General features: G+C 44.3%; 1 protein-coding gene across 1 annotated transcript in view; it reads right to left on the minus strand.

Moving 5' to 3' along the window:
* mv (lysosomal-trafficking regulator mauve) overlaps positions 1–27162 on the minus strand; it is a 96186-nt gene that overhangs the window by 38049 nt on the left and 30975 nt on the right. The window contains exons 10-24 of the mRNA XM_069500343.1: positions 18831–18956; positions 14019–14103; positions 12804–12918; positions 8231–8418; positions 7749–7952; positions 7004–7096; positions 6392–6523; positions 5904–6056; positions 4806–4954; positions 4640–4694; positions 3953–4131; positions 2643–2717; positions 1549–1666; positions 1095–1261; positions 283–456 (exon numbers count right to left, since the gene is read on the minus strand). Of these exons, the coding sequence (XP_069356444.1) occupies positions 283–456; positions 1095–1261; positions 1549–1666; positions 2643–2717; positions 3953–4131; positions 4640–4694; positions 4806–4954; positions 5904–6056; positions 6392–6523; positions 7004–7096; positions 7749–7952; positions 8231–8418; positions 12804–12918; positions 14019–14103; positions 18831–18956 (2013 nt within the window). The remainder of the gene's footprint in view (positions 1–282; positions 457–1094; positions 1262–1548; positions 1667–2642; positions 2718–3952; positions 4132–4639; positions 4695–4805; positions 4955–5903; positions 6057–6391; positions 6524–7003; positions 7097–7748; positions 7953–8230; positions 8419–12803; positions 12919–14018; positions 14104–18830; positions 18957–27162) is intronic.

Genomic DNA, 27162 nt, shown 5'->3' on the forward strand with positions numbered 1-27162 from the left:
CGGGCAGCAGCAGGTCGAGCGCCGCGTCCGCGTACAGCGCCGCGGCGAGCCGCGCGTCCGCGCCGCACGCGCGCAGCACTGTCGCCAGCGCGCTCGCCTGCTCCTCCGCCGACCCTTCCAGCTCTACCACCTGCACAATACCTTCAGCATGTGGTGCGTCACTCGGCAGCCGGGCGCGGCCAGCACGGGCAGCAGCAGGTCGAGCGCCGCGTCCGCGTACAGCGCCGCGGCGAGCCGCGCGTCCCGCGCCGCACGCGCGCAGCACTGTCGCCAGCGCAATACCTTCAGCATGTGGTGCGTCACTCGGCAGCCGGGCGCGGCCAGCACGGGCAGCAGCAGGTCGAGCGCCGCGTCCGCGTACAGCGCCGCGGCGAGCCGCGCGTCCGCGCCGCACGCGCGCAGCACTGTCGCCAGCGCGCTCGCCTGCTCCTCCGCCGACCCTTCCAGCTCTACCACCTGCACAGTGCACAATACCATTTCATTTCTAAATAGGGTTCCGTGGTACTTAAAAAAGAAAAAAAAAACCCTTATAAGATCATTTCCTTGTCTGTCTGTTTATCTGTCAGTCTGTCCGTATGTAGTATCTGTTTTAAAAAAAATTAAAGTGTTTTCATGAACAAATTTTCAAAGTAAGATAACTATACCAAGTAGGGTATCATAGGAATGGGCTTCATCTGTACATTCAAAAACAGATTTTCATTTCTTTTTATTCATAATAGTTTTTGATTTATCGTGCAAAATGTCGAAAAAACCATTTTTCTGTGTTACTTGTCAATTTTGTTGTGATGCTGGTTTATTATCTCGTCTTTTAATTGAGTTGTTTAGACAAAAGTAATAAATCTACTTGGAGTAGTGTTTCTCATAAGTTCATGCTCATTACGCACAGCACAGCATCAGCAGCAGCATGCTAGCACAGACTACGGTCTATTTGGGCTGCAAACTGCCAACACCAGTCTCGGCTTTTTATCTAGTGCTTTGGTCTAAAAGTGTGGTGTAAATTGTTCACTTTTCGTTTTGTCTAAATAAATAAAAATAAAATAAATAAATAAATAAATAAATAAAATTACAAAATGAGTGAGTATGGCCCAAGTTACCCTGGCGAACAAGTAGAGCAGCAGCTCCGGGCCGCCGAGCGCCAGCAGCGCGGGCGCCAGGCCGCGGCGGCGCGCGGCGCGCGGCGGGCCGGCCCAGCGCACGCGCAGCGCGTCCGGCGCCTCGCCGCACGCGCCCGCCGCCGCGCTCCACGTGCGCGACCCGAACACTGACACACAACATACATTTATATTTTAGCCTTTGGGGCTGAACACACATTTAGGAAAATCTATTGTATATGGGCATAACTGGGGAAAGTCACATAATATATCTCCTATACCGGAAATGAGGCACCTTTCTGAACGTAATTTACTAGGCTCATTGAAAACGGACTCCGAACGGGTTCGAAACTAGTCGGGCTTGCACCGATTAAGACGTGAGATTAGCCGGCATACATTTATGTTTGCAATGACTATCAACTCACGAGGGGTTCACATCAATAGGAAAGTGTGTTACCAGTGGGCACAGCGGGCGCTTGATGGTAGAGGCTCATGATCTCCGGCGAGTGAGCAGAGAACGTCAGCAGCAGACTCTCGTGCAGCTCCCGCAGAGTGGTACTGGATATTTCGTACACCTGACAGAAATCATCTTTTTCATTTCTCATGCTCGTAAAATTCTTCTTTATGCCCTTGGGCATAAAGGTGTTGTATGGAAAGTTCTATAGTACCTGAGCCTAGCCTGCTATGCTCTATGCTCTCCTGGTACTTAATGTAAGCTACAGTTGGTGTCACGTCAAAGGGTCGACCTTGAACTTGCACAGTGGGTGATATCGATCTACATATTTGGCGCCTCATTAAAAGGCCTCTGACATCGTACCTGCGCAATGGGTGATTTATCGATGTTCTACATAGAGCATTCAAAATGGCCAGAAGAGATGGTGTGGATGAGAGTGAGCCACCCACATGTGTTCCGTATCACATTCCGTTCCATTTCCTCGCAATCGAAGTGAAAAGCAGAGTGTATAACTCTGTCATAAAACCCATTTTACCCTCAACTTTGTTCAGTGAAGCCAGTGGTTTTTCAGGATATTCAGCTGGCAATACGAGCCACTGTCGCGCGACGATCACGCCACTATTCTGATTGGTGGATCGCCCCGCCATTTTAGAAAAACGTCACTTGTGATGCATTATAAAACTGTCCTTTGGAAGACACCGTAGGTTACGGCTGTGCAAACAATCAAATAACTGCCCTATAAATGTCTTGGATAGAATGGCTTGTTTTATGCCCTTGTTGTACAATCTACTATTTATGCAATGTTTGATGACATTGCTGCCCACGAATGCAATTTAGCTGTGCCTTATTAAGATACTAGCCCGCGACTTGGTCCGCGTGGATTTACATTTTTCAAAATCTCGCGGGAACTCTTTGATTTGAGGTTATCCAGGGTATAATCTATCTCCATTCCAAATTTCATCCAAATCCGTTCAGCTGTGTGTGATTGAGTAACAAACATCCAAACATGCAACATGTGCAGCAATATAATCGCGAAACAGATAGACATCCACCCAGATTTATGACATTAGTGTGAAAACAAAAGAATGCATTCTCACGGAATCCCAGTCCACATCCATCTCCAGCAGCTCGGGTGTTATGATGGAAGGGAAGTCGGCAGACTCGCACGGAATCTGAAATATACAATGTCTCGTTCAATACATCTACAGTCGTTGTTCAGGATAGCCGCTCATTCACTACTCGAGATCAAGAACCATAAGTGATTTGTCAGACGACGGTGTAAAGTTTTAATTGTTCTCTTACATAAGTAATAAATAATGTATGCACTAGTTGTTATTGGAGCCTAGATATCCCTAATCAATAAGTGCAGGGCACTTGGCTCCACCAGTCGTTCATACCTACGTACAGTTATGTATGAACTAAATGGAGTTATAAACAAGTCCTCAAATCTCCCACGAGTATCATGCTACGAGGCTCATTTTTTTGAAAGAAATACATCAAATATTTCTAAGTTTACCTAGTTTTAATTTTTTTTAATTTGTAACATTTGGTTTTCTTTTTAGGATTCCGTACCTCAAAAGGAAAAACAGAACCCTTATAGGATCACTTTGTTGTCTGTCTGTCTGTCTGTCCGTCTGTCTGTCAAGAAACCAACAGGGTACTTCCCGTTGACCTAGAATCATGAAATTTGGCAGGTAGGTAGATCTTAGAGCTGACATTAGGGGAAAAATCTGAAAACCGTGAATTTAGGGTTAGATCACACAAAAAAAATTAAATTGTGGTCATGAACTAATAATTAGTATTTTCAACTTTCGAAGTGAGTGACTATATCAAGTGGGGTATCATATGAAAGGTCTTCACCTGTACATTCTAAAACAGATTTTTATTTATTTTTATGCATCATAGTTTTTGAATTATCGTGCAAAATGTCGAAAAAATACGACTGTAGTACGGAACCCTCATTGCGCGAGCCTGACTCGCACTTGGCCGGTTTTTTCAAAAATAAAAATGGCAAGCAAACGAGCAGGCGGGTCACCTGATATCAAGTGATTAACGCCGCCCATGAATATTTGCAGTACCAGAGGAACCACCAATGCGTTGCCGGCCTTTCAGGAATTTGTTGGTCCGCCCCTTGAATAACCCCATGTTGTAATCTAATAGGAACACCGCCGAAGGCAGTTGATTCCACAGTTTGCATGTGCGTGCAAAAAGGATCTGGCACAACGGGTGGTCAAAGTGCTCCAGACACACAGGTGGTGAGAGTGGAATTCTTTGCGGTGGCGTGCGGTGCGGTTGTAGAAAAAGGAGGGTTTGTTGTTGTTTGTGTTTGTGTATGAGTGTAAAGCCCGGAAAGGCCTATGTCCAGCAGACAACGCCCGGATGGTAGATAGATGGGTGGTGCAGTTACCTGGCAGGGCAGGTCGGGCGGGTGCGCCGCGAGGTGCAGCGCGGCGGGCGCGGAGAGCGCGGGCGTGCGGAACACGCGCACTTGCGACACGTGCAGCGCGCCGCCCGGCCTCGTGTCCGGCGCGTGGCCCGCCTGCCCCACGATCACCGTCGAGGGGGTCGCTTTGCGTACGAGGATACCTGCTCGACAAATTTTTTTTTTTTACAACAGAAAGTTTATTTAGGAAAATGTGCGTTGAGTCTGTGGCAAGTTCTCGGCGGACATTTTATTTACGCTTTTTTTTTTAAAGAGATAGCGAGCAAACGAGCAGGCGGGTCACCTGATGTTAAGTGATTACCACCGCCCATGAACCAAAGCACCAGGGGCACCGCCGATGCGCTGCCGGCCTTTTGAGAATTTGTTGGTCCGCCCCTTGAAAAGGCCTTTTAGGAATTTGTTGGTCGCGGTTGTGACTGCGAGCTGCGCGTGCCGCTGCCCGTAGAGCCCGTTGTGAGACAGCTGCAGATCGTCTCCCGACAGTTCTTGCTGATCTTCATCGCCGGAACCGTCACCGTCACACAACCGCGACGCGTGCGCGAACTGACTCCCTTGAAAAAGGACCCCGGATGGGTTCGAAACTAGTCGGGCTAGCGTCGACTAAATACGTGAGTAAAGCCGGTGACAGATATTATATACAAGAATGCATACCTTGAAGTGGCAACGATACAGTTTCACATTCTCGGCCGTTCACGTACAGTGTCACCTGTCAAACGAAATGATGTCATAGTTAGTTTAAATGAAATATTGAACAAATTGGCTCAGGGTAGATGGGATGGGAGGCTGATGATGAATTGCGATTCGTTGAAGTAGGTACCTGTATGTGTATCCGCCGCTTGTGCACTCGCTCGGCGACGTTGAGGGCGAGACAGCACCAGCGCGTGCCGAGCCCGGGCCGAGCTCGCGCCGAGCTCACTAGCTTGTTGCTGTGTGCGTCGGGCCGAGTCAGCCGTATCGTTAGCTCGCCTGACGAAAATGAAAAATGACAAAAATGGATGCTCATCCGCCATAAGTCCGCCATTTTGGATTTGAAAATTGGATTTATTTTCGTAATCAGCACCCCTAAATACCTTGATGTGACACCAATATATTTAGAAAGTCCACACTGATTTGGACGGGACTTTTATAAGCAAGTAAAATATTTTATACAAAGTCGTCTTGGCTACTTTTCATGTTGGAAATGTTCTTTAAAAAAACTATTTCAAAGATGGCGCAATCGCTAGTCTATCAATACTTTTTTTATATTATAAGAAAATGTGCGAATTTTGTAAACTTACAATATATGTGGAGTTGTCTCCAGAACCTATCTGAAATTTTTTCGCACCATTTGAAAGGTACATTATTCCAAATGAACATATACTATAAATGACGTATCTACTTAAGGTAGCTCAGTTCGGTGCTTTCTCTATACAAACGTAGGAGGGAAAATACAACAATATTCGATATTGTACGCACAAAACTAAGAATTATATCGATTTATCTCGTCATTATCTAGGTTTATTGATATATAAAATATTGAAAAAAAATATTGATTTAAAAGTTACGAGGCTCAAAAGATTCCTATTAACGCTAAATTAATGACAACTTTGGGCGTAAATAAATAAGATTAGGGATATGAAAATTCTAAAACAATTTATCATTAGACGTTGTTTATTTATTCATTAGTTGAAATAACTTTACTTTGCAAACATAAATTCAGCAGTTTTTTCTCAAAAATACTTTTCCTAAACCCTTTTGGCGCCCTTGATTTCAGTGAAAATCATCGTGTCTCTCAACTTTCTCATACAATGCCAAGTGAAAAGCAAACATGTTACCCACGTGCGCTGCCAATTTCGGTCGAGCGTCCTGCGTCACCTTAAGTTGTTCAACCCAGGTGAAGCCGGGGCGGGCCGCTAGTTGTTAACAAATTCCTCACCATTATAAGTGTTGATCCACAGCTCGAACATGAGCGAATCGTGTCCGATAGAGAACACGTGCATGAGTTCGGACTTCGACGAGTGCTCCTTCTTCGGCGACTTCGGCGCACCCGCCGGGTCCGGCGGCTCCTCCTGCCACTCCTCCGTGTCGTCTGGACCACCAGTAAAATAAGTCTTAGGCTGAGATGTACAGTAAAGTAAAGTAAAGTACTCTTTATTGTACACCAAAACCAAAACAATAGAAATTATAACAAAGATGTTTGCAAGTAGCGATCTCTTCCAGGCAACCTTAAGGTATGATTCCGAACCACGCTGCACGCAGCAGCGCTGCCGCAATAGTGCTGTCGCCAGCTTGATAAACATGGCTATTATTAAAAAGACATTTGGGCTTCATAGAGCGTGTTCTCTGTCACTTATACCTATACGACGTTTTGTCGGTGTTAAGGACAGAAACAACACTTCAGGAAACAGCTAAAGTTATTTGTACCGTATCTCGGCGGCGCGTGTTGCGGCGACAGGCGCAGCCAGATCGCGACGCCGAAGCCCGCCAGCCACGGCGCCCAGCCCGCGCCGCCCACCGCGCAGCGCGCCGCGCCGCCCGCCCACGGCGACCACACGCCTGCACACAGAAATTACAGTGTGTAGTTCCTAGTGCAGAGGGTAGGAAACTCGTTCTGTACCCGTAGTACAAGATTTTACGTCTCACCAAACCAAACCAAACTCGAGAGTCGAAATACTTCCGCGTTACAGTAAAGTGGATCTTAAATGCCTTGTTTTAAAGCTCAAGTTTGTCTACACTTCTACAGCCAGCGCTCCAAGCGGAAACATTGCGAAATTAAAATCAGTGGCATTGAATATTTGACTTCAATTCAAGGATGTTTGGGTCCATTTTACTGTAACGCGGAAGTATTTCGACTCTCGAATTTGGTTTCGTTTGGTGAGACGTAAAATCTTGTACTACGGGTACTGGTGTCTAAATTCAAAATAAATAAATAAATTATTATTAAATCATTATTAGTGCTCACCCAACGTGGATAAAAATACTTTTTTTTTAATTCAGAATTTTCTGGGATCTTTTAATGAATATAATTTGCCTTACCGGCGCGTAAGTGCGACTGCCGCAGCCTCCTGGCGCTCAGCTCCGCTTGCTGGCTGAACGACGAGCCCACAGGCTCTTCTGTCTGGTAGTCTTCTGCTGGATACCAGATATGGCAAGTTACAATTGGTCAGGTTTCTTTATAATATGACGATATTGTAATGAATTCAACAATTTCTAATATGATTTCAACAATAGGCACGAAAGATATTGGCTTGGATTCTGATGTCTTTCTCTAAACTTTTAGAGTATCTTCATCTTTTTCTTTTTAATATTGCTAAAAAGGACGGAAAATGAATTGCGATCAAGAACTTTTTAGTGCTACTCTACAAAAACACTGTGCTCAAGACTGGCACCTGAAGTCACGAAGTTTATTGTTGTAAATTAAACTAAGTTTGTCTATCCTTTTCTTATTATATTGGCAAGAAAAAGATGCGAATACTTTAAAATTTTGTTGCGATCAGAATCAGTAGGTACTATTAATTTATTCCATAGTTCAAGAATGCCTGATCCAAAGCCGAACCGGTAAAACTCAGTTACATCTTTGGACTGCAAGACACAACTAAGACAAATCAAAAAAATTGTTATACAGCAGTCAAAAGTTTGACTTTTGACTGCTTGAAACGCTCTTGGCATTTTAAACAATTGCCTAGGCCGACATCTTTTGTACTATTAAGGCGAAACCAACCTATGGGAGCGTTTAAACAAACTTAACATAGATAGAAGATAGATAGCGAATCCTCCGTACCCGGGTCAACGTCAATGGGGAAGGTGAGGATGCAGTCGGGCGCGTGCTGCGACGTGCGGTTGACCAATCGCCGCAGCGCGCGCAGCAGCAACGCCAATGGAGGCCGCTCAGCCGCGAACAGGCGCAGCAGAGACGACAGCTCGGCCGCCTCGATGCTGTGCGAAGCCACCACGTGCACCAGCTCCAGGATGCTCCTCTGCAGATCTGAACAGGGTAAACTTGAATATTGTAACGAGTGGAAAAAATATTAGGCATTAGGTTCAATTCTTTTTTTCACCCAATCAGGCTTGTCTTCTCTATCCGATTGCCATTTCAACCTGTCGCGTGATCTAATCCCAACAACATGGTAATATAGGAAGACGTTCCGTGCGCTCCGAACTCGCGCTAACCCGCTTCAAAGGTGCTTTAACAATAGTGCTATGCTTTTCACAATATTACCAAAGGAAAAGGACAGCATGATCTTAGTCGCGTCCGACAGTTACCTGCATATTTCGCGTTGGTAGCGGCCAGCAGTCTCGCCGGCGGCGCGTCGTGCGCCAGCAGCCGCCCCAGCAGCATGGGCGGCGCGCGCGCGCCCGCGAGCCGCGCGCCCCACGCTCGTGCCAGCCCGCTGCACACGCGAGAAACCTCCTCGCTCTGTTCCTTGTCATATTGCTCAGAGCTGAGCAACCTGGATTTAGATAATTATACATTTGAGCAGTTTCAGATTAGCGTTTTTAGGGTTCCGTAGCTCCAGAGAGAATAGGTACCCTTATAGGATCACGTTTGTCTGTCTGTCTGTTGTGTCTGCCAAGGCCCATCGAAGGAATCAAAAAGTATAGGGTACCTACTTCCCGTTGACCTAGAATCATGAAATTTTGCAGGTAGCAATGTCTTACAGCACGACCCAAAAGAGGAAATTCCGAAAACAGTCATTATAGACCTGTCACATTATATGGGTCAGAATATTGGGCGGTAAACGGAGCGGGTGAAAGGCGAGGCCATGCGACCGATTTTTTTATTTTTTTATATAAGGGAAGTTTGAAAGTAAAACAAGTAGAAAATATGAGGGTAATAGGCTGGCATGTAATGCGGAGGGAAGAAAATCATATCACTAGAAGAATGAGAATATGCGTGTAAAAGGGGTGGTGCGTTGACGGATGACAGAAGCGAGCGAAAGAAGACAAGCAAGCAATATGCAACACCACCCAAATCCCCCAAAACACTTAAAGTCCCTTCGGATTGGGGGATTTGTGTAGTATTGTATGGCGTTGCGCATTGCTTGCTTATGACTGTCTTTTCTCACATGTTTAGCAGTGGGAGGGCGGGCGGTACGGTGTATCGTGTTTCATCATACAAATTTGTCTGTTTCAGCGGATTAAGCTTTTCGTTTCTTGTACAACAAAAATGACTTTTCCGTAACTGGGCGGGTAACAAACAAATTACTAGACATACTCTACAACGATAATACGAGTAGAAACAACAATCTCGTAGCACCAGTCTCACGACCTTCAGATGCAAAAAGACATTAGTATCTCATAGTTGTATCTAGTTTTTTGCAACTATTTGTTGCATACTTAATGCAGTCAGGGGATATCATATTTTAGAATTTTTACAATCAAACTGGTTCAAATAAATTTGTAGAGCGAAAAAGAAATTAAAATAAGGCGTGCGACTTTTATACATAATAACTATTTGGATGAACGCGTGGATTTAAGTTCACATCCAGTGGGAACACTTTGATTTTCCGGGATAAAAAGTAGCCTATGTCACTCTTCAGGTCATAAACTATATTCATGCAAATAATCACGTCGATCTGTTGCTCCTTTGCGACGTGATTGAAAGACAAACCAGCAAACAAACACTTTCACATTTATAATATGGGCACTGATTATGTTAAAAAGACAAGTCAAGTCAAGTCAAGTCAAATGATTTATTCAAAATAGGTAATAAATTACTCTTATTGATTGTCTGGTATAGTGTTAGATTTGTAAGATAATATAGTGGTGATAATTATAACGCAAACTTAAAACTAAAGCTACGAGGGTTCCAAACGCGCCCAGGTCTGAGAAGAGCCCACAACAAACTCAGCCGGGTATTCTTTTTATTATCACCACTTTACAAATTTATTGAAACTTATTAGAACTATCACAAAGTCGTTAAGCAACTCATTCCCAAGCTTGCTTATCATTTAAATAATCCTTTACATTGTAATAGGATTTTTCAATTAGTTTACGTTTTATGAAAACTTTGAACTTGTTGAGAGACATCTCCAATATGTCTTCTGGAAGCTTATTATAGAAACGTATGGAATTACGAGCAAATGAATTGCTAACTTTACTGAGCCTAGAGGCGGGAATTACAAGTTTATTTTTATTTCTAGTATTTATATTATGACAGTCACTTTTTTTTTTTAAATTTATTTATGTTTTTATGTACGTACAGTAAATTTTCAAAAATATATTGATTATGCACTGTCATAATTTTAACTTCCCTAAATTTAGTTCTCAGCGACTCTCGTGGCCCCATACTGTATATGGCTCGAACAGCCCTTTTCTGCAGCACAAAAATAGAATTAATATCAGCAGCATTACCCCATAATAATATACCATATGACATAACGCTGTGAAAGTAACTAAAATATACTAGTCTCGCAGTTTCTATGTCTGTCAACTGGCGAATCTTTTTTACCGCATATGCGGCAGAACTAAGTCTGTTCGATAAGTTATTTATATGAGAGCCCCATTGAAGTTTTGCATCTAACGTTATTCCAAGAAAAATAGCGGTATCCACTAAATCTAATTCCTCATTATTAAGTTGCACAGTGGTTTTCACCTGCTTAACATTTGGTAAAGTGAATTTAATACACTTTGTCTTTTTCCCGTTGAGAAGCAGGTTATTAGCTTCGAACCACTGTACTAACTTGGTGAGAGAATTGTTTACTTCATCAAAAGTTGTTAAGTATCGATTGATTTTAAATAAAAGTGATGTATCATCAGCAAACAAGACTATCCCGTAATTGTCCTTAGCGAGGTAAGGAAGGTCATTGATGTAAATAAGGAACAGAAAAGGTCCTAAGATGGAACCTTGTGGCACCCCCATTTTTACAACGGATCCGGGAGATCGCTTTCCATTCACGTCTACCCTTTGTATTCTATCATTTAGGTAAGAACTCATCAATTCCAATGCTGCACCCCTAATTCCATAATGGTGCAATTTCGCGACCAATGTTTCATGATCAACGCAGTCGAAAGCCTTGGATAAATCACATAAAACGCCAAGCGCATCACGTGATTCCTCCCAGGCTTCAAATATATTTAGTATTAACTCAACACCAGCATCGGTTGTTGAGCGACCCCGTGTAAAACCAAACTGTTTGGTGTGAAATAAATCATTAATGTTGAAAAAATTAAGCAGTTGAGTTAAAATTATTTTTTCAAAGATTTTACTAAAAGTGGGTAGTACAGATATCGGTCTGAAGTTAGTGGGGTCACTAGTACTACCTGATTTAAATAATGGAATTATTTTACTATGTTTCATTAAGTCTGGAAACTCACCACAGTCAACACAATTATTGAATATTAATGCTAACTCGGGTGCAACAATATCAATTAATGATTTCACAACGTTAACGGAAATGCCCCACAGATCATTTGTTTTCTTATTATTAATTAATTTAAAAGCTTTGATAACGTCAGAGCAACTAACGTGACTGAATTCAAACATTTTATTACATTCAGGCACGTTATCCTCCAATAGTGAGAGAGCGGCGGCTGCTGAAGAGTTCAATGATTTTGTAGTAGAAACAGGAATATCTGTAAAGAAGGTCTCGAAAACGGTTGCAACCTCGGGGTCTGACGTAATCAACTTGTCATGATATTTTAGTTCAAAATTACAAGTTTTATGTGTCACTCTTCCTGTTTCTTCGTTAACTATTTTCCAGGTAGTTTTTACTACATTGGAGCTGTTTTTAATTTTTGCCTGGATATATTTTGACTTGGCTGCAATGCAATCTCTCTTAAACTTTTTGGAAAACAGTTGAACGTACTGCTTGAATTCGTCACCAGTATCATATTGTCGCTCCGCATACAATTCATATAGTTTTTGTCTACTTTTATGTAGTTCTACTGTTGCCCATTCACTAAAAACTTTTGCATCAGTAGTCAAGACCGATTTACTGGTGAATATTGAGTTAAATATAGTATTGAATATATTAAAAAATGTATTATACATTTCATCAGGACTAAACCCATTTGACAAAAATGGAAGGTGTTTTATAAGGCTTAGTCTCATATTCTCAATTCGGTCAGACGTTACTGGTACAAAGGTTATTCTACGTTTAGAATTTTTTTTCTTCAAATTTTCAAACTGGATCAACTGTCCACAATGATCCGAATCCAATTTGCTAATTATGGTTTTAGTAATTGGATTTATATTTGTAAAAATATTGTCTATACATGTGGCGCTAGTTACAGTTATTCTTGTAGGCTCCATAAACATGTTGGATAGGTTGTAGGATTTGAAAAGATTTAATAATTTGCCATTTAAAGGGCTACTTTCCAAAATATTTACATTAAAGTCTCCGCACACAATCAGCTTTTTATTTGATTTTGAGATTTTGAATAAGACTTCATCCATTACCTTTTCAAAAAGATCAAAGTTAGACAAGGGTGGTCTATATACAGACACAACAATGAATTGCTCAAGTTCAACTGAGGATAGTTCTATTGTTCGCTCAACAGACAGGCTCTCTATGTCATTTCGATTCTTGAATTTTAATTGTTTGCTAACACATTTGCATTTCGGGTGTAAATAAGCAACCTATATGGGCCAAATCGCGAGATAGCCTCCCGGTACTTGCTCTTGACGTATTTCCCGGGGGTGCCTTCTTGAATTCCTACAAATAATTTATCTCTGTCCTTGTCCTTATTGTCTTCCTCCTTTTTTCTACTAGACGTTTACAAACACGCCAATCTCCGCAGTCCGGATCCTCAAGAGCGAGAGAGAGAAAGAAAGAGAGAGAGAGAGAGAGAGAGAGCGAGAGAGAGAGATAGGATAGAAAGAGAACGAGCTTACTTGTCAATGAGCTGCGACAGTATGTCGACGACGATGACGCACAGCTCCGGATGCGCCAGCTCGCCGCTCTCGTTGTACTCGGGGCAGTCTGCTGCCGCCTCTTGGCCGGGGATACCTGCTCACACAATATTCTATTCAATTCATCATCATTTCAACTCGTCCGCGAACCCATTTCTGAGCACGGGTCTCTCAGATTTTTTTTATACAAATCTTATTGTAAAGCTTGTTTAAATTATCAAACGTACTGTTATAAAGGAGATTGCCCATTTTCTTAGGAGCTTTGGGCCTCCCCTAATATAATTGTTATGTCACCATGGTTTTAATTTTATTTTGTAGACAAATAATTAACTCTTTATATTCTGCAAACGATTTCTATTTATTCACCCAGGTTATAAAGAAATCTTATTTTTTATATTGCTGATATTGAGGTTATATTTAATTAATACTTCTTCAAAATAAATGCATGTCTACGATTCTAACTGTAATTGTGGATATTTTCAATAATAGAGTGAAAAAAAGTCGTAATAAAACATAATCGTAAAAAAATACATTTAAAAAAAAAAATTAAGTTTTGACACGATGCCACAAAACAGGGCCCGTTCACGGGCGATCTCCTTTATAATTAATATCTATTTAAGTAATCTGTAAAAATTGTAATCCTATTTGGCCTTATTTTCAGTCTGTTATTATGTAAAATTATATTGTATATATCGCTGTTGATTGCAAAAAACGAATAAAATAATAAAATAAAAAAATAAAAATAAATAAATAAATATTAGCCAAAGTTTATTATGCTCACTAATATTCCCCTGTCCTCTTCAACTAAGCGTAAAGCTTGTCTAGCACATATGTACGACAATAGTGCAACGGGTGAAGTTTGAACCGGCGGCCTTTCGGGTTTCACAGTCCGCTCCTTTGACCGTTGCGCTATCGAGGCTATAGAGTGAGAAGGGTTCAGGCGATACTCTATCACGCTGGCCAAGTGCCGATTAGCAGGCTTCATACCTTTGAGAACAATATGAAAAACTCTCAGGCGCGGCGTGCAGGTTACTCATGTTTTCCTTCCTAGTTAAAACAAGTGATATCCTATTTAATTTCTGCACATAATAACTCTGAAAAGTTAGAGGTGCTAGGGACCTAACCGAGAGCCCCCGAATAGGGGCTACATATTAAGTTTGGTGTCAAAAAAAGGTTAGAGCGTTTTTGAATCCTCACCTGGCACATTATTCAAAATGGATAATGTTTCCGAGAGTTTTCTTGTTTTGGTCGGAGCATCCAATTTTCCAATCTCGACGTCAGCCTGCAACCAAAAGGAAAATATAGTCATAATATAACCCATCGCCAAATAGTTGACTAGCCCCTGCGTAAGAGTAAACTTGGTCGCTGTTGATTCATTCTATCACATCGTCTATAAAAAATGTCAAAGCACACACGTCTTCGCGCTTCTCCAATCCAATGGACCGACACAAAATACGATAAAGAAAACAAAAAAGCGAGCTCAGGACGGTGCTTTCTTCATACAAACGTAGCCTGAGGGTACACTCAAAACTAATGGGCTGATTACACCTACCGAGTAGTGAAGCGAGACAGTAAAATGTCACTCGGCCGAGACAGTGCTGTGGTGGCCGTTTATACGTATTTCGAAATTGCGCCAAGCACTCGTAAATGTTTATACCAACCGAGTACTCGGCCGAGGACACTGACTCGCCACTGTACTCGTTAGGCGCCCTGGGAAAGAGCCACCGAGCAAGTACCGAACGGGCGCCCTCCCGCGTTTCGGCCCATATAAACGCGAGGTTGGTGGGGCCATGGTAGGTGGTGGGCTGGTACTCGTTAGGTGTAGTCGTACCATTAGTATTATATCGATTTATCTCGTCATTATTCAATTTCAATTCATCAAACATTGAAAAAATATTGATTTTAAAGTTACGAGCCTCAAAATATTCCTATTTTAACACTAAATTTATGACAACTTTGGGCGTAAATAAATAAGATTAGGGGTATGAAAATTCTAAAAGAATTTAACATTAGACATAGTTTATTTATTCAATAGTTGAAATAACTATACTTTGCAAACATAAACTCAGTAGTTTTTTTTCAGAAATACTTTTCCTAAACCCTTTTCGCGCGGTTGATTTCGGTGAAAATCATCTTGCCTTGAGAGGCACGATGATTTTCACCGAAAATCCTCCCGAAACCGAAGGTGAGCCTTTCTCATACAATGTCAAGTGAAAAGCAAACAGGTTACCCACGTGTGCTGCCAATTTCGGTCGAGCGTACTGCGTCACCTTAATACATAAAATTTACATATAATTAATAGTCAAAGACTATAGCTAATAAATGCGTATTTTTTTTTTGATGACAGTTTCCTACATCGTAGTATAATTAATTTGCTCTGTTGACTTAATATCTTCTGAGATTTCGTGTTGAGTAATGACGTAGTAGTATAGTAGTAGAAAGGCAACTAGTTATCAAGGTCTGATGGTGCCTTCTTGACTCCCTACTAATTTTTTCTGTATAATCCTTGTCCCTATGAGTCTTTCTCCCCTTTCTGGGGCAGACGTACACAGCACGCAGATCTCCGCGTGCCCCACGGTCCGGACCCTTTCTCCATCTCAAGCACCCACTGGTCTGCGATCACAGTACAAGCTGTTCCGCCTCTGGTGCCACTGGTGCGTGTACTCCCGAAGCTAACCGCCAAGGCAACAAGGTCCTGCTAGTAGACAGGGCTATCTTCCTCACGAACGATCCCGTCCAGCACCGGAGGTCTTCGTATACCGCACACTCCCAGAAGACGTGGTGGAGGTCAAGCTCCATCAGTCCGCACAAGCACATACCACTCACGAGACACATGTCATGCAGGCCCATGGCCTGTCAGGATCTGCAAGGTCTCATAGCCCGGTGCGACCCAGGTTGCCGTGAGTCGACCGGCCACGTCCGGAAAGAACCCCCTTTTGACCCAGCTCAGCCCCCTGATGTTGGAGCAGGAAGACGATGGAATCCTGGTGCGCCTCAGACAGTGTGTGTAGGTGCTCTATTGGCCCCATAGCAGGGTCCTCAGCAGGCGCCGCTGGCAGAGTTGCGCGAACAGGTTTATAGTGCCGTAGCCCAGCTACTATGCGATGCGTGGAACACCGTGAAACCGACAAAACGTCACATAGGTATGAGTAACAGAGACAACGCTCGACGAAGCTGACATCTCATTCTAAAGGTCGATGTACAATATTTTCTGCTGGCTACTGTATATGTTTGTTACTCTTACTACAAGCAAAAACTACTCGACGGATTTGGCTGAAATTTGGAATGGCTACTTTTTATCCCGAAAAATTAAACAGTTCTCACGGGATTTCTAAAAATTTTATATCCACGCGAACGAAGTCGCGGGCGTCAGCTAGTAAAAAAAATCATCAATGACAAGCTGGTGAGCTTGCTATTTATGTTTTAATTCACCTGCAGTATTTCGCATATTTTATCGAAGTGCGTAAATACCGTGAAACAGGTTTACACGCGCGTAATTCTAAGCCATTATACAGTTATGAATGAGATATCCCAAACAAATATTTATATCAAGCAAAAAAATGCACAGTCGATAAGTGTAATTAATTTTAGCCCGAAAATTATCACATTCGACAGTAACATTTAGTTTGTAATAGCTATTAATTGTTGTAAAACAATATTACAAGAAAGCTTTTGCCAGTGATATTGTCCGATTCCGTTTTCAAAAACCCCGTAGAAATCCTTTATTTTTCCGAGATAAAATCTTTGAAAAAAAGAAAGGGATTCTACTAAATTTTTAAAAACCTAAATCCACAGTTTTATATGGAAGAGTTGATTTTTTATATTTTATACTTGTAAAAGTTTACTTAAATAAAAATATTTATTATTATTATTATAGTGTAGTCGCACACCTACCTCGTACCCGTCATCGGGCAGCGTGCGAGACTCGCTGTGCTCGCTGGCGTAGGGGCCCGCCGCGCTCTCCTCGCTCGACGAGCACTCCGGCGAGCTGCTGCCCGAGGGACAGAACAATGGTGGTACCTGCCGCACACCTACCTCGTACCCGTCATCGGGCAGCGTGCGAGACTCGCTGTGCTCGCTGGCGTAGGGGCCCGCCGCGCTCTCCTCGCTCGACGAGCACTCCGGCGAGCTGCTGCCCGAGGGACAGAACAATGGTGGTACCTGCCGCACACCTACCTCGTACCCGTCATCGGGCAGCGTGCGAGACTCGCTGTGCTCGCTGGCGTAGGGGCCCGCCGCGCTCTCCTCGCTCGACGAGCACTCCGGCGAGCTGCTGCCCGAGGGACAGAACAATGGTGGTACCTGCCGCACACCTACCTCGTACCCGTCATCGGGCAGCGTGCGAGACTCGCTGTGCTCGCTGGCGTAGGGGCCCGCCGCGCTCTCCTCGCTCGACGAGCACTCCGGCGAGCTGCTGCCCGAGGGACAGAACAATGGTGGTACCTGCCGCACACCTACCTCGTACCCGTCATCGGGCAGCGTGCGAGACTCGCTGTGCTCGCTGGCGTAGGGGCCCGCCGCGCTCTCCTCGCTCGACGAGCACTCCGGCGAGCTGCTGCCCGAGGGACAGAACAATGGTGGTACCTGCCGCACACCTACCTCGTACCCGTCATCGGGCAGCGTGCGAGACTCGCTGTGCTCGCTGGCGTAGGGGCCCGCCGCGCTCTCCTCGCTCGACGAGCACTCCGGCGAGCTGCTGCCCGAGGGACAGAACAATGGTGGTACCTGCCGCACACCTACCTCGTACCCGTCATCGGGCAGCGTGCGAGACTCGCTGTGCTCGCTGGCGTAGGGGCCCGCCGCGCTCTCCTCGCTCGACGAGCACTCCGGCGAGCTGCTGCCCGAGGGACAGAACAATGGTGGTACCTGCCGCACACCTACCTCGTACCCGTCATCGGGCAGCGTGCGAGACTCGCTGTGCTCGCTGGCGTAGGGGCCCGCCGCGCTCTCCTCGCTCGACGAGCACTCCGGCGAGCTGCTGCCCGAGGGACAGAACAATGGTGGTACCTGCCGCACACCTACCTCGTACCCGTCATCGGGCAGCGTGCGAGACTCGCTGTGCTCGCTGGCGTAGGGGCCCGCCGCGCTCTCCTCGCTCGACGAGCACTCCGGCGAGCTGCTGCCCGAGGGACAGAACAATGGTGGTACCTGCCGCACACCTACCTCGTACCCGTCATCGGGCAGCGTGCGAGACTCGCTGTGCTCGCTGGCGTAGGGGCCCGCCGCGCTCTCCTCGCTCGACGAGCACTCCGGCGAGCTGCTGCCCGAGGGACAGAACAATGGTGGTACCTGCCGCACACCTACCTCGTACCCGTCATCGGGCAGCGTGCGAGACTCGCTGTGCTCGCTGGCGTAGGGGCCCGCCGCGCTCTCCTCGCTCGACGAGCACTCCGGCGAGCTGCTGCCCGAGGGACAGAACAATGGTGGTACCTGCCGCACACCTACCTCGTACCCGTCATCGGGCAGCGTGCGAGACTCGCTGTGCTCGCTGGCGTAGGGGCCCGCCGCGCTCTCCTCGCTCGACGAGCACTCCGGCGAGCTGCTGCCCGAGGGACAGAACAATGGTGGTACCTGCCGCACACCTACCTCGTACCCGTCATCGGGCAGCGTGCGAGACTCGCTGTGCTCGCTGGCGTAGGGGCCCGCCGCGCTCTCCTCGCTCGACGAGCACTCCGGCGAGCTGCTGCCCGAGGGACAGAACAATGGTGGTACCTGCCGCACACCTACCTCGTACCCGTCATCGGGCAGCGTGCGAGACTCGCTGTGCTCGCTGGCGTAGGGGCCCGCCGCGCTCTCCTCGCTCGACGAGCACTCCGGCGAGCTGCTGCCCGAGGGACAGAACAATGGTGGTACCTGCCGCACACCTACCTCGTACCCGTCATCGGGCAGCGTGCGAGACTCGCTGTGCTCGCTGGCGTAGGGGCCCGCCGCGCTCTCCTCGCTCGACGAGCACTCCGGCGAGCTGCTGCCCGAGGGACAGAACAATGGTGGTACCTGCCGCACACCTACCTCGTACCCGTCATCGGGCAGCGTGCGAGACTCGCTGTGCTCGCTGGCGTAGGGGCCCGCCGCGCTCTCCTCGCTCGACGAGCACTCCGGCGAGCTGCTGCCCGAGGGACAGAACAATGGTGGTACCTGAAATAAACACTAATCTTATCAAAAATGTCACAGTAACTTATCGAAAGATTACAGATAGATATAAATCTTAGCCGTGTGACGAGGAAGTCACAGGCAGCCTGGGAACAACGCGCTGGGGAAGCATCTCGGAGGCGCCGCGACCGAACACACCACCGACCGCCGCCGACCGCCGCCGAGCGATCACACCATCGAGTAGGCCACGCCCCCCAGACTATAAATAGGGCAACGTCCACGAGTTCACGACAGTCTCTCAGCGCCTTCGCCCACTGCGGCCGGTGTGATTTCTCGCTGCTCGGCCAGGGTGAAGAGGTTGAGAGACTCCGGTAGCATCCAGCACCGTCCAGGCCTTCAGCCTGCCGGCCGCAGCTACCGTCCGTTCCCCCCAGCGCGTCTCGCTCCCCTCCGCCGTCCGCGACGCGATCTGCGTTATAGACCCGCCGCCGGTACCCGCGTACCGATGTCCGTGTTTAAGAAATCTTCCCTCCGTATATAGAATTGTATGTTGTAGAATTATATAAATCATCATTCCTTAGTAACCGAATAAAAGCGGTCATGTAGATTAACTGTTGTAAAAGGTAATCTTAACAATTAGAAGTAAATAAATGATTATGTTTGTGTGCGATTCGTGTTTACTTTAAAGACCTCCCGATCAGTCGAAGTCAGGTATAATTCCTATCTCATGTACGTAGTAAGGACGTTGCCAACCCCAACCTCCTTGCTACGTTACATTGGCGCCCACGTAAATAACCCACCGTCCGGGTTCCGCGCCGCGTAAAGAAACTCGCGCCGCGTCCGTTAAAAAAAAAAATCCGTACCGAAGACATAGGGAACCTGACAATTTTGTTACACCCGTATATTTTTACGAAATATTACAGATACAAACCCTCACAGGCGGTGCGATTACCCTCGCTGCTCGCATGGGAGAGTGAATATCTGACCCGCGTGTAACTCACACAAACACGAGATCGTATTTTTACGAAATATTACAGATACAAACCCTCACAGGCGGTGCGATTACCCTCGCTGCTCGCATGGGAGAGTAAATATCTGACCCGCGTGTAACTCACACAAACACAAGATCGTATTGTTACGAAATATGACAGATACGAACCCTCACAGGCGGTGCGATTACCCTCGCTGCTCGCATGGGAGAGTGAATATCTGACCCGCGCATAATAGCAAAACACACCACATTGAATAAGAGACACACCCGCGGTGTTGAAAAACAAAACAGATACAAGTTCTCGCAGATAAGTCGGTGCGATTACCCTCGTGTCGACTGTGAGTGCGAATATCTGATCCGGTTATATCTAAGAAAACTTTAATTACACGAATAAAGAACAACGCGAAATAGACGCTAATCCTTAGCTACTAAGCCAAAGGAGAAACATCTCATCGTCAAAACAAAATACAATACCGTACCCACCGAAATCAATTTTACCGTACCGCAACAGTCGTAACCGTCTATCTCAAAGGGGGACAATAGACGCGACGATCCGAGACCAATCCGACACCGATACGATACGTTCGTTCCGATACCGATACGACACGTTCATTCCGATACCGATCCGATAGAAAACCAGACTTAAGTCGCAATCCTACATCGAATCATTTTGACCTAGGACTTAGAAACGCAACAATCCGTGAATCCGTTAGGCAGAAACCAAAAATCCATTTAAAACTTATTTCGAAAAATCCGATTATCCGACCGAAAAAGCAAAAATTTTAAGTACTGCATCATGAGCAACGAAAATTATTTGAAAGAATTTGACAAGGCTGTAACCCGATGGAATATACAATTCGACACAACCGGGGATGCAGTAGAATTCCTCGAAAGAATCGAAGAACTCACCGAAACATTAGGAGTTGATAGAAACAAGATCATACACCTAATACCGAGATGCTTAAGTGGAAGAGCTTCTCTATGGTACCGAAATAATAAGCTAGACTGGAAAAGCTGGAAAGATTTTACAGACAATTTCAAATTATATTATTTTCCGAGAGATTACGAGAGAAACCTACTGGGAACCATAATAAATAGAAGACAAAAGCACCGAGAAAACTTTATAGATTACTTGACCGACCTGAAAACCTTAATGAGGCGATACGGAAAAATGAAATCAGCAGATCAGTTAGATAGGATCTACGATAACATGAACCCAAATTATAAATTGTACATAAAAAGTAAAGACTTCAGCACATTGAGGGAACTGATCGAACTAGCAACCGAATATGAGAAAATTACTTCAAACCAGGATAAGTACAACTCACCCGACAGACCGATGTCCGATCATGGACACAGTGAAACCCAATTGAGCCTAACCGAAATAAATACCGAATCCCCAAAAGAAATAGAACCCAGAGCTGAAAAAAGATTAATATATCCGAATTACGACCCACAAGCCTGCTGCTGGAAATGTGGCAAGAAAAATCACAGTTCTCAAGAGTGCAGAGGCAAACAAATTATTTTCTGCAGTCAGTGTGGGCTACTGGGGAAGCTAACACGGAATTGCTGTAAGAAAACTGGAGACAGCAGCAAAACAAAACCAGAGGCATACACGGCGAACACCCAGGGGAATGGGGACAACAGAATATTTGTCAACGCCAAAGTATATGGGAAAACATTTAGGGCACTAGTGGATACAGGCTCAACGAGTACGTTCATAAACAAAGAAATTATGGACCGAATTAAGGGAAATGTAAAAGGGATAACGGAAAAACAAAACAAAATAGGATTAGCCGATGGATCGGAAATAAATACCGATAAGTTAGTCAACATCGAACTGGAAGTAAATGGACAAAACTTGATGCATGAAGTTACCTATCTACCATCGACAACAGCGATGATCATAGGAATGGACCTTTTACACAGACTAGGACTCACCATAGTGTGGAAAAAACCCCTACGTGACAACCCTAGTACACAAAAGCCAGCGGTTCAGAATAAAGCGATCCGACTACCCGAACAACAAATAAAATATCAAACCGTCCGTACCGTAAAATCCGAAAACTCCGAGAAAATAAATTCAAGCTCGCATGGCTTGAAACCGATAAAAATAATCCGGCAAACACGTAATCATAAGGAGACGAATAGTCAAGAAAACATAAATAAATACGTAGTTAAGAGTCAAACCCGGGAGAAAGCAAATGTTCCGCGTAATCAAAAAATAGGTTTAAATTATAATTGGAGGGAACACCGACAAAACTATATTAATAAATCCGATACCGACCAGAACCGATACGCCGAATACTCTTCCGACCGATCTTTGGAGAAGTTCCGTACACACCGCAAATATAAAAGACCTGGAAATATTCCATTAGTCGGCTTAACAGCGAACAAGTATACCTACAATAACAACCGGATTTCAACGTCGAACGTAGATAATGATGTCAGTATAGCATAGATACGACATTACCCGATACCGAACGATGGCAAGAAGCACATCTAGTAGATTTTAATATCAATGACCGAAAACATGGACAGAGTGTCCACGAGCAATAAGAGAAAAGAGGGATAAACTACCCTCATAAAAGAAGATTTTTTTCAGAGATTTTTTCCCGTTTCCTGTTGATCCAGTGATTTTTTCCTTACAGGAAAAAATCTTCCAGCGGAGGAGGGGAGTGTGACGAGGAAGTCACAGGCAGCCTGGGAACAACGCGCTGGGGAAGCATCTCGGAGGCGCCGCGACCGAACACACCACCGACCGCCGCCGACCGCCGCCGAGCGATCACACCATCGAGTAGGCCACGCCCCCCAGACTATAAATAGGGCAACGTCCACGAGTTCACGACAGTCTCTCAGCGCCTTCGCCCACTGCGGCCGGTGTGATTTCTCGCTGCTCGGCCAGGGTGAAGAGGTTGAGAGACTCCGGTAGCATCCAGCACCGTCCAGGCCTTCAGCCTGCCGGCCGCAGCTACCGTCCGTTCCCCCCAGCGCGTCTCGCTCCCCTCCGCCGTCCGCGACGCGATCTGCGTTATAGACCCGCCGCCGGTACCCGCGTACCGATGTCCGTGTTTAAGAAATCTTCCCTCCGTATATAGAATTGTATGTTGTAGAATTATATAAATCATCATTCCTTAGTAACCGAATAAAAGCGGTCATGTAGATTAACTGTTGTAAAAGGTAATCTTAACAATTAGAAGTAAATAAATGATTATGTTTGTGTGCGATTCGTGTTTACTTTAAAGACCTCCCGATCAGTCGAAGTCAGGTATAATTCCTATCTCATGTACGTAGTAAGGACGTTGCCAACCCCAACCTCCTTGCTACGTTACAGCCGTTAGATGGTAGGTTATCCATCAGTCCCAGCAGTGACTGTCGCACAACTGACAGCATGGCGTATCGTCTAATGGACGCCTACGGGTGTTGCTTGCTAATATCGAAGTTTCCAGACGTACATTACTGAGATATTAATCTTAAAGCATCGTGAATACGAATAATTCTACATTCTCATGAATATTTTAATGGATTCCATTCGGTTGATGGGCATAATAATTATTTAATGGCGACATACCACTGAGTCATTGACTCAAAACGAAATCTAGCCCTACCTTATACCTAGTAGGTAGGTAGAGGTACTATGTAAGAACTTGTCAATAACAAATTCATCATCATCTATCCACCGTGAGATTGCAGTCATGCGCTAACTTGTATATGAATGTTTAGACAAATGATACAAACATTTTAAAGAAGCTAGAACTAAGAAAGCTAGGTGAACAACCTATCACTATAGAGTACGCGGCAGAAAATAATGTACATCGGCCTTTGTAGAGCGTTGTCTCTGTCACTCATACCTATATGACGTTTTGTCGGTCTCAACAATGCTCTACAAATCCGCTATCTCCTTTTAAAGGTCGATGTACATTATTTTCTGCCGCGTACTGTATATCAGTCGTAGTCTCTAAATCACCTCTATCCTCTAATCTTGTTAGAAGGTAAGAGATTATGAGCTTACTATAACAGCATTCGCGGCGAACAAGGTCGACATTTCATTTTGCAGTGTCAGGGGCAGGAGTCATCATCGTCATCATCAGCAACCCACCGCTGGCTCACTACCACAGTTCGCGACAGTTAGGAAACTCCAAACAAAACGTCGACACTTCGACGTCACTGGCAAGTGTCGAATTCATACTAATATTATATACTAGCTGACCCTGCGAACTTCGTTTCGCCTAACAGTCGATTCAAATTTTTTAATTTTTTTTAAAATCCCCACGATTTAGGACTTCAGTACTTTGCAGCATCAGGATTGAGGAGTTACGATCCGAAGTTCAATGATGTAGCCTATGCTTGGTACCTAAAATAATTTTGCATCATCCGCAGTTCCTGAAACATTATAATTTAGGAGTGCTGTACCCTACATCATCAGGGTTGAGGAGTTGAGATTTGAAGTCTGAGAATAAAGTCGTTGCTTGGTACCTACAATATGAATTCACTATGAACACTTCCTGAATCTTGATAACTCAGGCGGGCAGTAACCCTGCAGCATCAGGATTAAGGAGTTGAATCCAGAATTTTTTATGTGACCACCACGAAAACTTTTTTGTTGATTTAAAAAATATATTTGCAAATCGGTCCAGAAACCTCAAAAAAATCGATGTAGAAAAAAGAACCACCTCCTTTTTGACAGTCGGTTAAAAACCGATTACCTTGAAATATTTACGGAACAATTTTTAAAATATCCCCTTTCTAACAAAAAAAGAATGAATGAAATCGGACTACGCGTTAATGAATTACAACTCAGTATACATTTTAACTTTCATCCCCTCTCCTACGGGAACCATGCTGAATTTCGGGATAAAAAGTATCCTATATTCTTCCTCATAGTATGACCTCAAATCGTACCAAGTTTCATTGGAATCCATTCAGTAGTTTCAGCGTGATGCGCGGCCGTGATACAGACAGACAGACAGACAGACAGACAGACAGACAGACAAAAATGAAAAAAATTACAGTTTTGGGTTCAGTATCGATTATAGAGTGCCCTCGAAAAAAAATTTTCTAAATATCTTCAATATTTGTACAGAATTTGACCTGTTACAGTTTTATTATAAGTATTGATTATAAATGCGAAAGTGTGTCTGTCTGTCAAGAAACCTAGAAGGTACTTTCCGTTGACTCAGAATCATGAAATTTGACAGGTAGGTAGGTAGGTCTTGTAGCACACGGAAGGGGAAAAATCCGTTACATCACGAAAAAGAATTAAAATGTGTTCATGAACAAGTAATTAGTATTTTCAACTTTCAAAGTAAGATAACTATACGTACATACGAAATCATATGAAAGGTCTTTAGTTGTACATTTTAAAACAGAATTTTATTCATTTTTATGCTAAATAGTTTTTGTTTTATCGTACAAAATGTCGAAAAAATACGACTATAGTACGGAACCATCAGTGCGCGGGTCTGCCTCGCACCTGTCCGGTTTTTTATTTTACTAGATAACATCATGCTAGACCTTGAGGCGGAAACTAGCGGATCATACAGAGGTCAACCGTGTGAATTTCGAGTATTAAATGGGTAGGTAGGTACCTACTAAGCTAAAAGTAGACTGAGCTACGCAACACTTGAGAGGCGACACTAGCTTATATAAAAGCGTATGTAGGCTAGCTCGGCGAGCGACGCTGTCTCTTGGTAGTAAACACTACAAGTAGGTATGTCTCGGCGACCGAAGCGAGTAGTCGCCCGTCGCACACTCGCTCATGCGACTTATTCTATCCCAACTATATACACACTCACTTCTTATTGCTCGCCAACTCGTTTCTAGTTTTTAGATCAACTCGTTTTGCGCTAATCGTCGGCGGTCGGATGACTGCCAAAAAATTAAATACTTATTAATTTGTACGTCAAAACATTTTGATTTTTAGCGTTCCGTACCTCAAAAGGAAAAACGGAACCCTTATAGGATCACTTTGTTGTCTGTCTCTCTGTCTGTCAAGAAACCTACAGGGTACTTCCCGTTGACCTAGAATCATGAAATTTGGCAGGTAGGTGGGTCTTTTAGCTAGCATTAGGGGGAAAATCTGAAAACCGTGAATTTAGGGTTAGATCATTCAAAAAAAAAAAATTGTGGTCATGAACTAATAATTAGTATTTTCAACTTTTGAAGTGAGATAACTATATCAAGTGCGGTATCATATGAAAGGTCTTCACCTGTGCATTCTAAAACAGATTTTTATTTATTTTTATGTATCAGTTTTTGAATTATACTGCAAAATGTCGAAAAAATACGACTGTAGTACGGAACCCTCATTGCGCGAGCCTGACTCGCACTTGGCCGGTTTTTTTATATAATATTCCTTGAAGTATGAGGATGGTTCTTACGGAGAGAATAATTTAAAAAAATTAAAGATTCGACTGTTAGGCGGTACGAAGTTCGCCAAGTCAGCTAGTAAACAATATTAATAAAATAATATTTCAAATGAGTTGCGGTATCTATGTATGTTTAAAATTGTAGAAGTACCGTTTAGAAAAAGTTGCTCAATTAAAACAATATTATTGACCAATTTTTAGCTTTCTCTTTTTAGAGTTCCGAACTCGAATTGTGCCAATGGGATCCTATTACTAAAGCCGCCGCTGTCCATCTGTCTGCCTGTCTGTCACCGGGCTATATCTCGTAAACCGTAATAGGTAGAGACTAGAGAGTTGAAATTTTCACAGAATCCATACTAATATTATAATGCAAAAGTGTGTCTGTCTGTCTGCTAGCTTTTCACGGCTCAACCGGGTACATAGATAGCTTGCATCCAGGGGAAGGACATAGGCTACTTTTTATCCCGGAAAATCAAGGAGTTCCCACGGGATTAAAAAAAAAACCTAAATCTACGCAGACGAAGTCGCGGGCATCAGTGATAAATAAATAATAAAAATTCAAAATGGCCTCATGACGTAGGCATCCGCTAAGTAAGGATTTTTGAAAATACAACCCCTTAGGTGTAAAATAGGGGTTCGAAATTTGTGTAGTCCACGCGGACGAAGTCGTTTATCAAAATCGTTTGAGCCATTGAGTAGTTACAAGCAGACATAGCAACGGACATGGTCAAACACATTTTGGACTTGTCCACTGTCGACTTAGAAAGCCTGGTTTCCCATCTTGAAGAACTGTCAGGGTTTAGAGCTGTGTCGTACAGATAAATTGTTATTTACATCACACAGGCAGTCTATTGTTGATTAATAAATAATAGTTTACCGAGAACCGACCTAC

Source organism: Maniola hyperantus, chromosome 8 (genome assembly GCF_902806685.2).
Source record: "Maniola hyperantus chromosome 8, iAphHyp1.2, whole genome shotgun sequence".
Taxonomy (NCBI): domain Eukaryota; kingdom Metazoa; phylum Arthropoda; class Insecta; order Lepidoptera; family Nymphalidae; genus Maniola; species Maniola hyperantus.